Genomic DNA, 15,327 nt, shown 5'->3' with positions numbered 1-15,327 from the left:
AGGGGACCGACCAGCACCCTAGCGAGGAGGCCTGGGAGGTGGGAAATGCTCCCTGGCGTGCAGAGCTGGCCCCAAACAATCAGCCGAGCAGGGCCGGCGACATTCCTGGGTGCTGGAACTCGGTCGCCCACAGCCGAGCTGCTGCTGCAATCCCTGGCACGGCTCTGATCCCGGCTAACTCGCAGTCACCTGCGCCACGCCTGGGCACGGCTCGGCTCAGCTCGGGCCAGGAACCGCTCCCAAGAGGCGGCTGGGAGGCAGCCAGGCGGCTCTGAAGAGGACTTGGAGGCAGAGCCGGCCTCGGGACAAGGGGAAACGGAGCCGTGCTCAGCTCCGCCAGCACCGCCGCAGCCTGGGAGAGCGGCGACGAGCGGTCGGAGGGGCCGGGGACGAAGCAACACAAGACACGGCAGCCCCGCAGCCTCTCCTAGCTGTGTTTAATTGCGACGGAGCTGGGCAGCGCTGCGGCTGCCAGGCGGAGCTGGAGCCACGTGGGGCTCACGGCGAGTCCCCGGACACCGCAGCACAGCCCGTGTTCAGTCTCTGCAGCTCACTCGCGCCGTCCTCTCTAATAAGTTAGTATAAATAGGGTGTTTTCCCCCCTCCCACCCTCCTGCCACGAGCAGCAGGTCCCCCCGCAGCCCTGCCAGCTCCGTCCCCGTCCCTCGGCTGTGGCAGAGCCGTCACCCAACGCGTCCCAGCCGTGCCCTGCCACGGCCAGGGGGAAATAAAAAAAAAAAAAAAGACTTAGAAAAATGACTACGAGCAGGGAGAGGGAGCAGCTGGGCCTGCAGACCTCCCCCGATGTCCCCTCCCCGGTGCCCTTTCCCCCAGCCCCCCAGCAGCACCCATCTGGGCTATGCCCAGCCGTGCCCCCACCCCTCTACTCACGCAGAGCAGGGAGAGCCCCCAAATCCTTCACTCCCCTAAAGGCCAGGTGCTGCCAGGGTGCTGCAAAGGGCACGGCCACGCTGAGCCCGTGCCAGCACCGAGCACAGCTCGCCCAGCGCCCACCCCGGTCCCTCTCCCCCCGTTCTTCCCGGAGCAGCCCCGGGGCACGTCCGCTGGGCTGGCTAGCTCTCTCCACAGCAGTTCCCTGGCAGGGAAAAGGATGGAGAAGGCGTCACGGGGGGAAGCAGGGGCAGAGGAGAGCCCTCGCCCCGATATGAACACGCTCCCTGGAGGGTGAACCGGGGAGCAGGACGTGCTGGGAGCCCTGGGGCTCCCCAAAGCCCCGGAGCTGCACTCACCCAGGATGTTGTGCTTGCAGAGGGGGCAGGTCTGCTGCAGGAGGAGCCAGGGGTCCACGCAGTCCCGGTGAAACTCGTGGGCACACGGCAGCACCCGCAGCCACTGCGGGGAGGGAAGCGGGTGGGAGACGTGAGCCCTGAGGGCCACAGCAACCTCCCCCTGCCCCAGAAAGGGGGACGATGTCCCCCCGGTGGGGACACCCCAGCTCTGGCACGCGAGGGGAGGCTCAGCCCCAGGGAACAGAGCAAAGGGGAGGCATTAGCAGGGGTGGCTCCAACCCGTTTGTGTCACCGGCCCCACCGGTCCCGACCTGGCTCTTGCAGAACTGCTCCAGGCACACGGCGCAGCTATCTATCTCGCAGACCCGGCTCTGCAGCGCCTTGCCGGGATGGTACCGCCGCATCTTCAGGGCCGACAGCCGCCGCCGAATGTGCTGCTTCAGGTCCAGCTGGGGAGGCAGAGCACAAAGTGAGGCCCCGGCCGCACCGCTCGGGTGCAAAAAGCAGGGAGAAGGGAGTGGGGAGCTCCCACCTCGGCATCCCGCTCCGACACGTCTTGCCGCGACTGCCGCTGCGCCTGCACGATCACCCCCGTGCAGAGGAGCAGAGCGATGAGCAGGATGGTGTTCCAGAGCTGCTGGAGGTACTTCTGTAGGAACAGCACCACGAGGCACTCAGGGGGGCGAGCGGGAGGCCCCCGATTCCCTCCCGGCCTGGCTGCGGTGACGTTTTGCCCCACAGCTGTGGGGAGCGAGTGTGGGGCCACCCGTGGGTGCTGCTGACGCACCTGGACCTGCGAGCTGTTCTCCCCGGTGCAGATGACACCCTGCCACTCCCCGTAGAGGCCCCCTCGGGAGAGGCCGCAGGTGGACCACAGGGTGAGCGTCACCCCCTGCGAGGAAGGACACCGCGTTGCCACCAGCCCGTGCTAGCACACAGCACGGCGCAGGAGGCAGGACGGCAACGCTGAGTGATTTCCACCTGTGGTGCTGCAGGCGGAGAGGGAGTGAGGAAGCACAGGTGGCTGCCAGGTTCCCTGCTCCCACAGAGCCGGTCCTGGGGACACCGAGGCACCGGCAGCTTCACCAGCCCTCATGGAGCTGGCCACTAAGTCGCCCCGTTGGCCAGCAAATGCTGGCTGGGCACAGCCGTGCCCCTGCCCTTGTACCTAAACAGAGGACGAAGAGGAGGAGGAGGTACCTACGTACCAGGTTCTCCAGCAGCACTGCCTGGTACGTGATCTTTGCTGTAGCTCTGAGACCCCTACGAGCAAGAGGCAAGAAGAGCGTCAGCCCTGTGGGCGCAGCAGGATCCAACCCCAGTACCTGGGAGCCCCTTTTCTGCAGGGCACGGGGCCACACTCAGGGAGGAGAGAATCCTCCTCCAAGCCACGTGTGTGGGGATGGAAGGACGTGCAGGGGAGGTGCTGGCAAGGTTCTCTGCCCAGCCCTGTGCCTCAGTTTCCCCATCTGATAAAGCACAGCAGATGCCCCAGCTCCTGTGCCAGGCTGAGCATGCCAGACACCCCCCCCCAGCCCCTTCTGTCCCATCCCTCCTGGTGCTTCCCCCAAGTGCTGGCCGTGCCCTGCCACCCTTCAGCAGCCGTAGCACAAACCCGACTGCTTCAGGAGAGCTCTCACCGCAGCAGTGCTCCCAGCAGCCTGGTGACGTTGTCCGAGGACTGGATCACGATGATGGGCTTGGCGAGGAGCTGAGAGACATCCAGCTGCACCGAACACAAAACCAATACCCATGAGTGATGCAGAAGAGCATCCAGGGCGCCAGCAGGGCTGCTGGAGCTCCCCTACCTCTCGGATGGCGTTCTGGTTCAGCGCCAGGATGAGCAGTGCCGATGCCCCGAGCACCAGGGCTCGCTTCATCTGCGAAAACAAAAGGCACCGGGGGCTGACGCTGCCTGAATCCTTGCTGGGGACCCCAGCTTGAGCCCCCGCAGCTGGGTGTGCTCACCTTGCTGACCACGGCGGCGGTGAAGGACTCCTCCTTGGCACCTCGGGGACCGTCAGCTGGCTCCTCGCCCAGCGGCACCACGCCGATCCAGCTGTCCTCAGCGCCCAGCTCGGGCTCCTCATCTCCCACCTTGGGGACATGGCAGCATCAGGGGCCGGCACCGGGAGCACCGGGACACCCCCGGGAAGGCTCAGGAGGGGTGCGGGCAGCGTGTTCCCAGTCCCTGCTGCCTCCACATCCCTGCCTGCCCCCCAAAACCAACCCCCCAGCTCCCCCAGCCCCCTCTCACCAGCAGCAGCCGCCCTCCGATCGCCTCCTCCCGCGGCCCTCCCAGCAGGGCCCCTCGCAGCGTGTAGGAGCCGCCGGGCCCCGCGGCCTCCCCGGCTCCGTTCCCGGCTCCGTTGCCGGCTCCAGGCCCCGCCAGCTCCACCTCGATGCGGGCTGAGGGTGCTGGGCCCGGCCCGGCCCGGCTCAGAGCCAGCAACGGAGCCAAGAGCGCGGCCCTCAGCGCCGCCATGGCTGCCCCGGGGCCTGCACAGCGCCTCTTGTGGGGCGGAGGAGAGCGGGGAGGGGATCGGGGGGGCTCGGTCACATCACACCGGGATTACAGCACTTGTGCAGGGTTTTGTCCCCTTTTCAGCCCCCCTGCAGGTGCTGACAGACTCCTCCTGAGCCTCCTCTTCTCCAGCTCCCTCAGCCTCTCCTCACAGCAGAGCTGCTCCAGTCCCTCCCGCATCTCGGTGGCCTCCCTGCAGTGCCCAGCTCTGTCCCGGATCCATTCTGAGTCATCCCCGAATTTATCGAGGCCGCACTCCCCCATCACCCAGCCCGTTAACGAAGCTGTTCAACGGAACCGGAGGCAGCACTGCCCCCGGAGCACTCTGCTCGTTGATGGCCTCCAAGTGGGCTCCATGTTGCTGACCTCCAGCCCCCAGTCCTGGCCGATCAGCCCCGTTCTCACCCCGCTCCCTGCCTGCCCATGGGGATGGTGACACCAGGCCAGGGAGAGGCACTGGTACCCACAGTGGGACAGGGACTGGGATGGGGACAGGACAGGTACCGGCACAGGGATGTCTGCACAGTGACCTGGCACCATGACCAAGCGCCCCATGGCTGGCACCAAGCATGGGGTTGGGGACAGGGCCAAAGGCAAGGGGACCCATGGGGACATTGGGCCATCCCTTGTCTCCCAGTGACACACACGGGGTCCCCTATCCACGCCCCCCCACTTTGTTATCATGGACACCCATCTGGGCACATGCGTGTGCAACAGGGGCGTAGCACCCCGCGCACCCACGGGTGGCCCTGCCGGTGTCACCGTCCCCAGCCCCGCCGTGGCCACGTGTGCCTGCCACGTGTGCCTGGGGGATTTGCGACAAGGATCAGAGCGGGGTTTGCATCACAGCGGGGCCGTGATGCTGGGGACGGTGCTGGTGCAGGGGACAAGCTGGGGCAGGTCTGCGGGGCCGTGCTGGAGGTGGTGGGTGCGGGTCGGGGCAGATCCATGGGGATCGCAGCCACCCTGAGCCCATGGGACAAGGGGGGCTCCGTGGGACACCCCTGGGTGCGCAGCCCTGTGGGACACACAAGCACCCCTTTTGCCCCCAGTCCCTGTGCCCCCAGTGCCTCTGCCCTGTCCCTTATCTCTGTCGCCTCTCCCCGGTGCCCTGACCCCGATCCCTTCTCCGTGTCCTCCTGCCCCTGTGCCCGAGCCTTGACCCTGAGCCCAGCTCCTGCCCCTGCCCCATTTCTGTCCCCTTTTCCACCTCTGTCCCGTTTCCATCCCTTACCCCATCTCCCACCTGCACCCCACCTCTCTCCCCATCCTATCCCCCACACCACCCTTGCCCCTAATTCTTTCTTCCTCCATCCCATCCCCACCCGCCCCCTGCCCCATCTCCCACCTTCACCCCCCTCTACCCCTTACCCCACGCTGCCCCCATCCCCATCTCCCTGCCCCAACTCCTCTCCCCGTCCCCACCTTTACCCCTTTCTCCGCCCTGACCCCAATCCCTTCCGTCCATCCTCCCTCCCTCCCTCCCTCCATCCCCAACCCTCTCTCCCTATATCCCCGCCTCCCCTGCCCGGCTCTCGGGCTCTGACCGTGCGGCCACCGGGGGCGGGCAGAGTCCAAGGGCTGCGGGACCGAGCCGAGCCGAGCCGGGCTGAGCCGTACCGGGGGCGGCACGGGGCGGAGCAGCCGCAACCTGCCCTTAAGAGGCGGTGCCGAGCCGAGCCGTGCCGGGCCGGCACCATGAGCGGCCGCGTCGGGGACCTGAGCCCACGGCAGGCGGAGGCGCTGGCCCAGGTGAGCCCAGCACCGGGATGGTGGCGAGGGGGGGATGCTACGGGCACCGGGACCCCCTTGGGCACCGGGACCCCCCTTGGGTACCGGGACCCCCTTGGGTACCCACCGGCACCGGGTGCGCACCGGCACCGGTAGCGGTCACCACCGGTCCCCATCGCCCATCGCCACCGGCACCCTGCGAGGCCCAAAGCCGGGCCCTCGCCTTGGAGCATCCCCAGGGTCCGCTTTCGGCTGCCTGCTCCCATCCCGGAGGATGGAGCCCCGCCAGCGCTCCCCATCCTGTTAGGGATCCGTGTGCCAAGCGGGGAGCCCCTGGTGTCCCCAATTCTCCGGGCACGGGTGGGCGAGGTGGTGGCCGTCACCCCCCTCTCCACCTTTGGAGTCGGTGCCAAGAGCGGCGTTGCCTCTGTCCCACCTTTATCGGCCTCCGTGGGGTTTGATCTGATGAGAGGGCAACGTCGGAGGTTTTATCTTATCGCCTGCCGTCAAACCCGAGCCGAACTCCGGCCCGACCCACGGGCGATGACCCCGGTGGGGTACGGCCACGTCGATGCCCGGCCGGGATTTCGGGGCGGGAGGGTGCGCGACGCCCGCGCAGCGCGGCCCTGATGCAACGAGCTGCGGAACCTGTCCCCTCCCGCCTGCGGCCGCGTTGTTTTTCTCCCTGTGAAGGAGTTAATCCGAGGTTTAATTACACCTAAATGCAGGCGGGGATAATCCGGTCAGCCTTGTTACGGGGCTGGTACGGCGCGGGCCAGGGGGATTTGTGTCGTGCCCCGGCCAAGCGACTGGCACCGTGTGCCCCCAGGCCACCGCGGTGCCCCCAGGACCCTGCCGACCTCGGTGGTGCCAGCGGTGGTGTGTGATGAGTGCCCGGGGTCTGGCTCCATCCCAAAATCTCCTCGCTGATGGCAGAGGGGGGATGCTTAGTGCTGGGGGGGTGGGGAGGGGGCAGGTTTCTGGTGCCCTTGCGCAATGGGACCGGTTTGGAGACACCCTGTGCTTGGCAGCTGGCCTGGGGACGGTCCCCTGCCAGGCAGGGGAGCAGAGAATGCCCGGTCCTGCCGGCTGCCCTTGGGACAAACTTCAAACCTGGGGGGTGAGGGAGGGACGGGGCCACGTCCCCAGCCCTGCTGACTGTGCCCCTTCTTTCTCCCCGCAGTTTCGCGAGAACCTCAAGGACGTGCTCCCCTCCCTGCCCTCTCAGGACGACTATTTCCTCTTGAAATGGCTCCGAGGTAAGCCCGGGGAGGGCACGGAGGGGCTGGGACATCCCACGGGGTGGCACCGAGCTGGGGATGCCGGCACGCGCAGGGCTGCTCCTGGACTTTTATCAATCCAGCACTGGGGCAGAGAGCAACGAGGGCAACGGGTTCGGTGGGGACGTCCCCGCTGCGCCCCGCGGTGGGGCTGAGCCTCTCCGCTCTCTTGCAGCACGCTGCTTCGACCTGCCCAAGTCGGAGGCGATGCTCCGCAAGGTGAGGGGGCCCCGGCGCTGGGAAGAGCCCTGCCGAGGGGTTGGGGTGTCCCCCCCGTGGAGGTGGTGGGGGGACCCTGCGTGCCCTCACCCCTGCCTCGCCTTCGCAGCACGTGGAGGTCCGCAAGCGCATGGATGCCGACAACATCGTTGCTTGGGAAGCGCCCGAGGTGGGTGAGCAGCCCAAGGGGAGTGTCCCCATCCTAAATGGGGTGTCCCCATCCCAAAGGGGGTGTCCCCAGCCCGAGGGGGCTGTCCCCAACGTGAGGTGCCCCCCGCAGGTGATCAGGAAGTACATGTCGGGGGGCATGTGCGGCTACGACCGGGAGGGCAGCCCCATCTGGTACGAGATCATCGGGCCGCTGGACGCCAAGGGGCTGCTGTTCTCCGCCTCCAAGCAGGACCTGCTCAAGAACAAATTTCGGGACTGCGAGCTGCTGCGGCACGAGTGTGAGAAGCAGAGCCAGAAGGTGGGCGCCCGCCTGGCCGTGCCCCCCGTCCCCACCAGCCTCTGTCCCGTCCATCCCTGCTGGCCCCACCAGCCCGTGTCCTCGCCATCCCCTCTGTGCCCCCCACCCGCATCCCCACCGACCCCATAAGCCTTTCTCTGCTGTCACAAGCCCGGGTACCCGCCAGGTCCGTGTCCCGTCCGTCCCCACGCACCCGTGTCCCTGTCAGCCCCTTAAATCCGTCTTCTGTCCGTGTGTCCCTGTCCCAGCACCCGCACCAATGCTTCCGAGGAGGCTCTGGATGGACGGGGCCAGCCTGGTGGGGACGCAGGGACCAGCTCTGGGGCTGCCCCGTCTCTGCCACCGGCTTGTCCCCAGGACGGCGGGTGGCAGTGATGAGGGACAGGTGGGAGCAGGGACTTGGCAGCGGCCTCTGCTTTCCCCCCCCACCCCGTCCCTGAGCTCATCCTCCCGCCTGGCCTCTCTGTCCCCCGTCCCAGCTGGGCAAGAAGGTTGAGATGGTGCTGATGGTTTACGACTGCGAGGGTTTGGGCTTGAAGCACCTCTGGAAGCCGGCGGTGGAAGCCTACGGCGAGGTGAGGGGCTGCCCCCACCCCGGGGGGGCTCTGGTTGTCCCTGCGGGTCCGAGGAGCAGGGGGTCCCCTCCTGTGCCCCCGCTGCAAAGCCCGAGCAGGTGGGGCTGCCCCGTGGGGCGTTTGGGGCTGGAGGACGCGGGCGTGCAGCTCTCCCCATCCCACAGCTCCTGTCCATGTTCGAGGAGAATTACCCCGAGTCCCTCAAGCGCCTGTTCATCGTGAAGGGTGAGTCCAGCGCCGGGTGCGCGGCCGGGTGCGATGCCCTGCGGCCCCCCCTGACGCCCGGCTCTGCTCTTCCCCCCCCCCCTTCCCCCAGCTCCCAAAATCTTCCCGGTGGCCTACAACCTGGTCAAGCACTTCCTGAGCGAGGACACCCGCAAGAAGGTCGTGGTGCTGGGATGTGAGTAGGGTTGGGGTAGCCCTCACCTTGTCCCTGCAGCCCCAAAGTGTGTGGTGGGGGGTCCCCAGCTCTTGGCTGGGCTGGGGGTCCTCATGTGGGTCTCAGCCCCCCCTGAACACCCCGCTGTCCCTCAGCCGACTGGAAGGAGGTCCTGCAGAAATACATCGACCCCGCAGAGATCCCGGTGGAGTACGGGGGCACGCTGACAGACCCCGACGGAGACCCCAAATGCCCCAGCAAGGTAGGAGGAGCTCCCCCAATTTGAGGAGCAGCGCTCAGGACGGTGGCACCCCCTGCCCGTCACCGAACATCCCCTTTCCAGATCAACTACGGGGGGGACGTGCCCCAGAAGTACTACGTGCGGGACCAGCTGACGCAGCCCTACGAGCACACCGTGGTGGTCAACCGCGGCTCGTCCCACCAGGTGGAGTACGAGATCCTCGTCCCCGGCTGCGTCCTCAGGTGAGGGAGGTGTCCAGGGGGGATGAGGATGAGGATGGATGGAACCGGAGACCCCTCCAAACCCTATGGCGTCCCTCTGGCAGGTGGCAGTTCAAGTCGGAGGGGGCCGACGTGGGTTTTGGGGTGTACCTGAAGACCAAGGTCGGGGAGCGGCAGCGGGCGGGCGACATGGCCGAGGTGTTCCCCACCCAGCGCTACAACGCGCACATGGTGCCCGAGGACGGCTCCCTCACCTGCTCCACCCCCGGCATCTGTGAGTCCGGCCCCAATCCCACCCCAAAAACCCAGGGACCCCATCCCTGGTGTCCTAACCCCCCCCCCATCTCATCCCGCAGACGTCCTGCGCTTCGACAACACCTACAGCTACATCCACGCCAAGCGGGTGAGCTACACGGTGGAGGTGCTGCTGCCCGACGCCGCCTCGGCCCAGCAGATCCAGCAGCTCGGCGGCGAGAAGCCGGCCCCGGGACCCCTCGACCCCAGCCCTTGACGCCGGCGGCGCGGCCCCGACCCCGGGAAGGACGGAGGAAGGAATGGGGCCGGGACCCCGCGGCTCAGGGATGTGGGGGGGCTGCGTGCGGGGCCGCCGGCCCCTCTGTGCCTTATGTATGGGGGAGTAGGGGCTGGTGGGGTGGGGGCAGTAAAGGGATGGACACACACAGGGCTCTCGGCTGGTTTTTGGCCCTCGGACCCATGGCCAGGCCCCACTGGCCATAGAGGGGGGGGTCCTGCTCAGCCCCACAACTGCTCCGGGCTGTGCCCCCCGCCCTGTCACCAGCCCCTATTCCCCTCCTCAGCCCCGTCACCGGTCTGGGCTGTGTCCCCAGACCCTGTTTTCCCCTCTCAGCCCCATCACCAGCCCCTATTGCCCCTATTCCCTAGTTCCCCTATTGCCCCCCATCCTTTATTGCCCCACTTCCCCTATTTCCCCCCATCCCCCGTTGCCCCTATTGCCCCAGTTCCCCTATTTCCTCCCATCCCCTCTTGCCCCATTTTCCCTATTTCCCCCAATTTCCCTATTTCCCCCATCCCCTATTACCCCCCCATTGCCCCACTTCCCCTATTTGCCCCCTCCCCTATTGCCCCAGCTCCCTTATTTCCTCCCCTCTCCCCTATTGCCCCAGTTTTCCTATTTCTTCTCCTTCCCCTATTCCCCCAGCTCCCCTATTTGCCCCCCCAATTTCCCATCTCCCTATCCCCCCTCCCCATTACCCCATTTCCCCTATTTGCCCCCTCCCCATTCCCCTCCCTCCCCGCCCCGCACCCCCACGTGACCACCGGCGGTCACGTGCCGCCCGGCCCTGCCTCCCCCGCCGCCATCTTGAAGCCGGGCGGAGTGGGCGTGGCCTGAGGACAGAGGGGGCGGGGCCTAGTGACGTGTCCCGGGAGTGGGCGGGGCCTGGAGCGTGCGGCGGCGGGGGCGCGCCATGGGGGCGGCGGAGCCCGACCTCTACCGGGACACGTGGGTGCGGTACCTGGGTGAGCACCGGCACCGGGACACGGCACCGGCACCGGGAACTGGGACCGGCACCGGGTTCTGAGACCCGATACCGACACCGGGCACTCGGTACCGGCACCGGGAACTGCGACCGGCACCGACACCGGGCACGGGCACTCGGTTCCGGCACTGATACCGGTACCGGCACCGGGCACGGGAACCGGCACCGGGTTCTGGGATCGGATACCGGGACCGGGCACCGGCCCCGAGACTGGGCAGTGACACCGGGAACTCGGTACCGGCACCAATACCGGCTACCGGCACTGACACCGGGCACGGGCACTCGGTACCGGGTCCCGGTACCGGGACTGGGCACCGGCCCCGAGACTGGGCAATGACACCGGGCACTCGGTACCGGCACCAACACCGGGTACCGGCACTCGGTACCGGCCCCCCCCGGCAGCAGCAGCAGGGCTGGACCCTGCCCGCTGCCCCCCCCTCATCCCTCGGTGTCCCGGTGGTGGGAGCAAGGTGACCCGGGCAGGGTCCGGTCCCCGTGGGGAAGGCGAAACGGGACGGGATGGGACACAAACCGGACCCGCTGCCCCCTTCACCCCCCTCCCGGTGTCCCCCCCCCCCCAGGTTACGCCAATGAGGTGGGCGAATCCTTCCGCCCCCTGGTCCCGGTGGCAGCCGTGTGGGCCAGCTACGGGGTGGCCACAGCCTACGTGACAGCCGATGCCATTGACAAGGGCAGGAAAGCAGCAGCGGTGAGTGCATCCCCCCCCCAGGCTCCCCCCAACCTCATCCCCTTGTGCCCAAATCCATCCGACCTCCTCCTTTCCTTCCCTTTCCCCCCCACCCCAGGCCCACGAGCACGACCCCGGCAAGGCGACGCGGGTGGGGGTGGCGGTGGCGGACACCTTCGTGTGGCAGAGCCTGGCCTCGGTGGCCATCCCCGGCTTCACCATCAACCGCCTGTGCGCCGCCTCGCTGGCCCTACTGGGCTCCTTCACCCGCTGGCCTCTGCCCGTCCGAAAATGGGCCACCACCGCCCTGGGGCTGGCCGCCATCCCCGTCATCATCACACCCATCGACAGGTGAGGCATGGGGACAAATGGGGACAGGCTCCTGTGGGGTCCCGGGGAGCTGGGGGGTGGCACAGGGGGAATTGGGGGGCTGCTGGGGATTAGTGGGGTAAAGCCCCGCTGGTGGCAGGGACAGCTGGACCTCCCCTGTGGCCAGATATGCCCCTAGGGACCCCGTAGTGACCCTATTATCCTGCTGCAGGAGTGTGGATTTCCTGATGGACTCCAGCCTCCGCAAGCTCTACGGCACCGAGGGGGAGCCCCCGTCCTCGCACTGAGCCCCCTCCCCACCTGGGGACTCACATCCAGCAGAGCCAGGCAGGGAAACTGAGGCACGCTGCTGCTGGCTCTGGGGTGCTGCACCTCCTGCACTGTGAACCCACACACTCAGGTTGTGGCTATGGGGTGGAGGTATCCACCCCGGGCCTGGTCCTAATAAATCATTTCATACATCGCCTGCTGGGAGTGGTGTTTGGGCACCCGCAAGGGCCACATGGGGTTCACGATGGGATCAGGAGGGGTTCCCACACCAAATGTGGCCCCTCAGACCCCACCTCATGGGAAGAGCAGCCCCACAGGGTGGGGGAGCCACGGTCAGGGCTCACCCCTTGATGACGGAGCTCAGCCCCAAGGACACCCCCAAGCCCCATAGGGCCCAGCCCTCCAGGAGCACCTGGGCACTGCCACCAGCAGCTGCCACCAGCTCCCAGGACCCGAATTCCCCTGGGCAGGTCGGTCCCAGCACCAGGATCACAGCACCACACTGCCCTACCTGGAAACCCCAATCCCTACACCACCCCCAGGAGGAGCAGCTTCACAAAAACCCCTTTTATTTCCAAGGAACCCCGCTCACACCGAGCTGTGCCCCAGGCTGTGATACTCCGAACCGGGCTCCCCTTCTTTCTCCAGCTCCCTGGGGACCAGGGCCCCCACCACGGCCTGCAGCTCCGCCTGGAAGGGACACTGCCGCCTCGGCCGCCGGCGTCTCCGCTGTCCCCTGCGCAGGCGCCACACGGCCAAGCCCAGGGCCAGCACGCTCCCCACGAGGACGGCCGCCACGATGGCGCTGCCCAGCAGGGCCAGCCCGGCCAGCAGCAGCTTCTTCACCGTGCGGCACGGCGCTGGGGGGGGGGGGACAATAGGGTCAGGGGTTGGGCACCGAGGACAGAGAGACCCCCCCCTCTAGGGCCTCCCTGTCCTGGGTGTCCCCGTTCCTCCCGGGTGGGGAATGGTGAACACAAGATGGTTGGGTTGGTTTGGGGCTAAAAGGGAGAAGTTTGGGGTTGGCTGCTCACCTTCGTACCACGGCACCAGGTCCTGCACCAGAAACGGGCCAAGGGTCTCCCGGTGGAGCATCCCCTCTCCTGGGAACTCTGCGGGTGGACACATCCCATCATGCGGCTCCCCTCTGGTCCCACGGCACCCAAAAACCACCCAGCTGCCCCCAGAGAAGGTGCCTACCTGGCTGCTGTCCTGGTGGGGTGTCCCCAAGGGGACACCCGCTGTCACAGCAGTCACACAGGGCGCTCCGGGAAGGGTCCTCTGCGTTGTGCCACCTGGGAGGGAAGGGCAGAGCTGGGGGTCCTCGGGTCCCCAGCACCCACCCAAAACCCATGTGGCATCGTGTCCTCCGTCCTTTTTGGGTCTTGGAAACCCCAGAGGGGTCTTTCCCAGCTCATCCACAACCAGGGGGACACGTGGGGTGGAAGGGGTGGCACCCAGACCACAGGATGTGTCCCCTGACCCCAAAATGGCACCAGTGGCTTCTGCTCCCAGAGCACCCATGGGTGCTGTGGTCCCTGCCCAGCTCCTGGGTGCCAGCAGGGAGCCCACGTGGAGGCAGAGCTCACCTGGCTGCGGTTTCGCTGTAGAAGCAGGACCTCAGGATGTGTTTCTGGGTGCCCCACGCCGTCAGCAGGCAGTGCACGTAGACCTGCTGGGACACCATCCGTCCTCACCACCACCTCCGGGCAGCTCACCCTTCCCCTCCCTCCCACCTTTGTGTCCACCCCACGGCTTCAGGGCTCCTTATTCGGGACCAGGAACGCCCACAGAGGGACGAGGCCTTGGGGACACCCAGGTCACCCTGAGGAGGTGGCCCACCACCAGGAATCCTGCTCCACCACAACCTCACCTCCTCCTCGGGCTCAGCCTCCAGCACGGGGGGCAGGATGGAGAGCTGGAGGACAGACGCCCGTCTCTGGTGCTGGACGGACACACTGCCCAGATTCGGGCCGTGCAGGCACCTGGGGAGACCCAGGAACAAGTCAGGGACGTTTCCAAACTGACCCCAGGACCTCTCCCACCCCACACCAGGAGGCCTGGCAAGGCCCCAGCACCCACCCTTGGCTGTTGACCACCACGTAGGCCCTCCTGGAGTGTCCCGGCCACCCCGAGGCTGTCCCGTAGCACTGGTCCACGTAGATCCTGGGGGAGACACCAGGCCCGAAGTCCACCCTGGCCTCCAGGTGGAGGACAGAAGCAGAGCTGAGCACCAGCGGCATCTTCGTGGCACCAGGATCCCCTGAAGGAGGAAAATGGGATCAGTGTGACATCCCCGAGCCTGTCCCACCACAGATGGGGACTTAAGACATGTCCCAAGCCCATAAGGGGTCTGTGCCCCCACTGCTGTGAGGCAGGAACCTGGTTTTGGAGCCCACCCCCTGCTGCTGGCTGTCACCTTGGCCTGGCTCCAGACCTGCAGCACCTTCCTGGTCCAACCCCAAGGAGCAGAACAGGACCACATCACCCATCAGACTGATAAGAACCGCAAAACCTTCATAATGGGTCCATCCCAGGGTCTTGCCCCTCCTAACACACAACTCAGAGCACTCACCGTGCAGGAGCCTCAAGGTGAAGTTCATGCTGGGCTCCTCTGAGCGGGGCTGTGCGTGAATCCCACCAGGCACGGTGGCAGCAGCAGGTGCTGGGGACATCGCCTGTGTCCCCAAACCCGAGGATGTCACTGGGGCCACTGCCACATGGCCAGAAAATGTGGGAGCAGCCGGGGCCGTGGGGGTCCCTGCGGGAAGGAAGGGGATTAGCGGGGGGGGGGCTGAGCACAAAGCGATGGGAGCAGCATCCTTGAGGTGTGGAGAGGACACCCAGGTCCTCAGATATCTCCAGAGCTCACGGAGGGGAGGTGGGGGCAGCACCAAGCAAAGAACCCCCCAGGAGCACATCTGGAGCTGCTCATGGTGTGGGAGAGCACCACCAGCAGCCAGGGACCCCATGGGTAGCCCTGGAGCCCCATCCAGACCAGCCCCTAAAGGATCTGTAGGGACAGGGAGCTCCCAGACCACCTCCCCCAGTAGGACCAGTACCAGCAGGAACCGGAGGGCATCAGGAACCAGCACCACGGGGCACCCACCCCCCAGCAGGAGCAGCCAGGGGTCCCCAGCCCCACTCACCTGCCACCCCCAGCACGGCCCCGCACACCAGCACCCACCAGCACAGCCCCATCCTCAGAGAGCAACAGCTCAGCCCCAGTGTTGGGGGGCATTTAAGAGCAGGTGAGTGCAAATGGGCCCCACCTGGTGCTGATTTTTTTTTTTTTTTTCTTTTTTTCTTTTTTTTTCCCTTTTTTGGTTCTCTGTTTTTGTGATCTCTGCAGCAAAACCTTGCTGCAAGCCACGGGAGATCAGGCAGAGCCAAGCCTCTGCTGTTGGGTGCACACCCGCTGGGGCTTCAGAGGGGATTTTGGGGCCCTGGGAAGGGGTGTTTCTCCACAAACACAAACTTTTGTGGTCACGGGGAACCGTGGTGGCTTTTCCCTGCGGTTGTCCCGACCCAGGGATGTCCCAGGAGCAGTGTCTAAACCTCTGCTCCCTGCCCGCCCCAAAGAGCATCTTCGGGACTTGCCCCTTCAGTGACATCCCAGTGCCACCATCC

General features: G+C 66.6%; 4 protein-coding genes across 5 annotated transcripts; 2 read left to right on the top strand and 2 right to left on the bottom strand.

Annotated features, from left to right (window-relative positions):
- Positions 1 to 420: 420 nt before the first annotated feature.
- RNF215 (ring finger protein 215) lies at positions 421 to 3,782 on the bottom strand. The gene is made up of 10 exons (XM_068701254.1): positions 3,508 to 3,782; positions 3,219 to 3,347; positions 3,059 to 3,130; positions 2,891 to 2,976; positions 2,459 to 2,513; positions 2,038 to 2,142; positions 1,783 to 1,899; positions 1,562 to 1,699; positions 1,251 to 1,353; positions 421 to 1,096 (listed from the first exon to the last, which is right to left on the bottom strand). Exons 1-10 carry the CDS (start codon positions 3,733 to 3,735, stop codon positions 1,074 to 1,076), a joined length of 1,056 nt encoding a protein of 351 aa, XP_068557355.1. The 5' UTR covers positions 3,736 to 3,782; the 3' UTR covers positions 421 to 1,073.
- A 1,586-nt stretch (positions 3,783 to 5,368) lies between these two features.
- Positions 5,369 to 9,569, top strand: SEC14L2 (SEC14 like lipid binding 2). Its single transcript, XM_068701251.1, has 12 exons — positions 5,369 to 5,526; positions 6,689 to 6,764; positions 6,961 to 7,004; positions 7,114 to 7,173; positions 7,285 to 7,473; positions 7,953 to 8,048; positions 8,213 to 8,273; positions 8,365 to 8,448; positions 8,583 to 8,689; positions 8,771 to 8,910; positions 8,994 to 9,163; positions 9,246 to 9,569. Exons 1-12 carry the CDS (start codon positions 5,473 to 5,475, stop codon positions 9,398 to 9,400), a joined length of 1,236 nt encoding a protein of 411 aa, XP_068557352.1. The 5' UTR covers positions 5,369 to 5,472; the 3' UTR covers positions 9,401 to 9,569.
- A 663-nt stretch (positions 9,570 to 10,232) lies between these two features.
- On the top strand, positions 10,233 to 11,890 carry MTFP1 (mitochondrial fission process 1). Its single transcript, XM_068701256.1, has 4 exons — positions 10,233 to 10,389; positions 10,991 to 11,118; positions 11,216 to 11,448; positions 11,639 to 11,890. Exons 1-4 carry the CDS (start codon positions 10,338 to 10,340, stop codon positions 11,712 to 11,714), a joined length of 489 nt encoding a protein of 162 aa, XP_068557357.1. The 5' UTR covers positions 10,233 to 10,337; the 3' UTR covers positions 11,715 to 11,890.
- A 359-nt stretch (positions 11,891 to 12,249) lies between these two features.
- LOC137865799 (zona pellucida sperm-binding protein 3-like) lies at positions 12,250 to 14,946 on the bottom strand. 2 transcript variants are annotated; one of them, XM_068701252.1, is made up of 8 exons: positions 14,847 to 14,946; positions 14,273 to 14,458; positions 13,780 to 13,960; positions 13,571 to 13,682; positions 13,287 to 13,372; positions 12,898 to 12,992; positions 12,732 to 12,809; positions 12,250 to 12,557 (listed from the first exon to the last, which is right to left on the bottom strand). In XM_068701252.1, exons 1-8 carry the CDS (start codon positions 14,896 to 14,898, stop codon positions 12,286 to 12,288), a joined length of 1,062 nt encoding a protein of 353 aa, XP_068557353.1. In that variant the 5' UTR covers positions 14,899 to 14,946; the 3' UTR covers positions 12,250 to 12,285. The 2 variants fall into 2 exon arrangements, with proteins under 2 accessions (XP_068557353.1, XP_068557354.1); XM_068701253.1 differs by having other exon boundaries at positions 13,287 to 13,369.
- Positions 14,947 to 15,327: the final 381 nt, after the last annotated feature.

This window comes from Anas acuta, chromosome 17 (genome assembly GCF_963932015.1).
Source record: "Anas acuta chromosome 17, bAnaAcu1.1, whole genome shotgun sequence".
In the NCBI taxonomy this organism is placed as follows: domain Eukaryota; kingdom Metazoa; phylum Chordata; class Aves; order Anseriformes; family Anatidae; genus Anas; species Anas acuta.
This window is presented reverse-complemented; position numbering and strand designations above follow the sequence as displayed.

Bases quoted from the DNA above. Each gene is read 5' to 3' on its own strand.
- RNF215 (XM_068701254.1), bottom strand. From the start codon at position 3,735: ATGGCGGCGCTGAGGGCCGCGCTCTTGGCTCCGTTGCTGGCTCTGAGC. The intron at 2,514-2,890 runs GTGAGAGCTCTC...TCTTGCTCGTAG, and splicing joins CTGCTGGGAGCACTGCTGCG to GGGTCTCAGAGCTACAGCAA. The intron at 1,900-2,037 runs GTGCGTCAGCAG...CTGTTCCTACAG, and splicing joins AGAACAGCTCGCAGGTCCAG to AAGTACCTCCAGCAGCTCTG.
- SEC14L2 (XM_068701251.1), top strand. From the start codon at position 5,473: ATGAGCGGCCGCGTCGGGGACCTGAGCCCACGGCAGGCGGAGGCGCTG. The intron at 7,005-7,113 runs GTGAGGGGGCCC...TCGCCTTCGCAG, and splicing joins CGGAGGCGATGCTCCGCAAG to CACGTGGAGGTCCGCAAGCG. The intron at 9,164-9,245 runs GTGAGTCCGGCC...CTCATCCCGCAG, and splicing joins CTGCTCCACCCCCGGCATCT to ACGTCCTGCGCTTCGACAAC.
- MTFP1 (XM_068701256.1), top strand. From the start codon at position 10,338: ATGGGGGCGGCGGAGCCCGACCTCTACCGGGACACGTGGGTGCGGTAC. The intron at 10,390-10,990 runs GTGAGCACCGGC...CCCCCCCCCCAG, and splicing joins CACGTGGGTGCGGTACCTGG to GTTACGCCAATGAGGTGGGC. The intron at 11,449-11,638 runs GTGAGGCATGGG...ATCCTGCTGCAG, and splicing joins ATCATCACACCCATCGACAG to GAGTGTGGATTTCCTGATGG.
- LOC137865799 (XM_068701252.1), bottom strand. From the start codon at position 14,898: ATGGGGCTGTGCTGGTGGGTGCTGGTGTGCGGGGCCGTGCTGGGGGTG. The intron at 12,993-13,286 runs GTGAGCTCTGCC...CTTCCCTCCCAG, and splicing joins TACAGCGAAACCGCAGCCAG to GTGGCACAACGCAGAGGACC. The intron at 12,810-12,897 runs GTAGGCACCTTC...GTCCACCCGCAG, and splicing joins CCCACCAGGACAGCAGCCAG to AGTTCCCAGGAGAGGGGATG.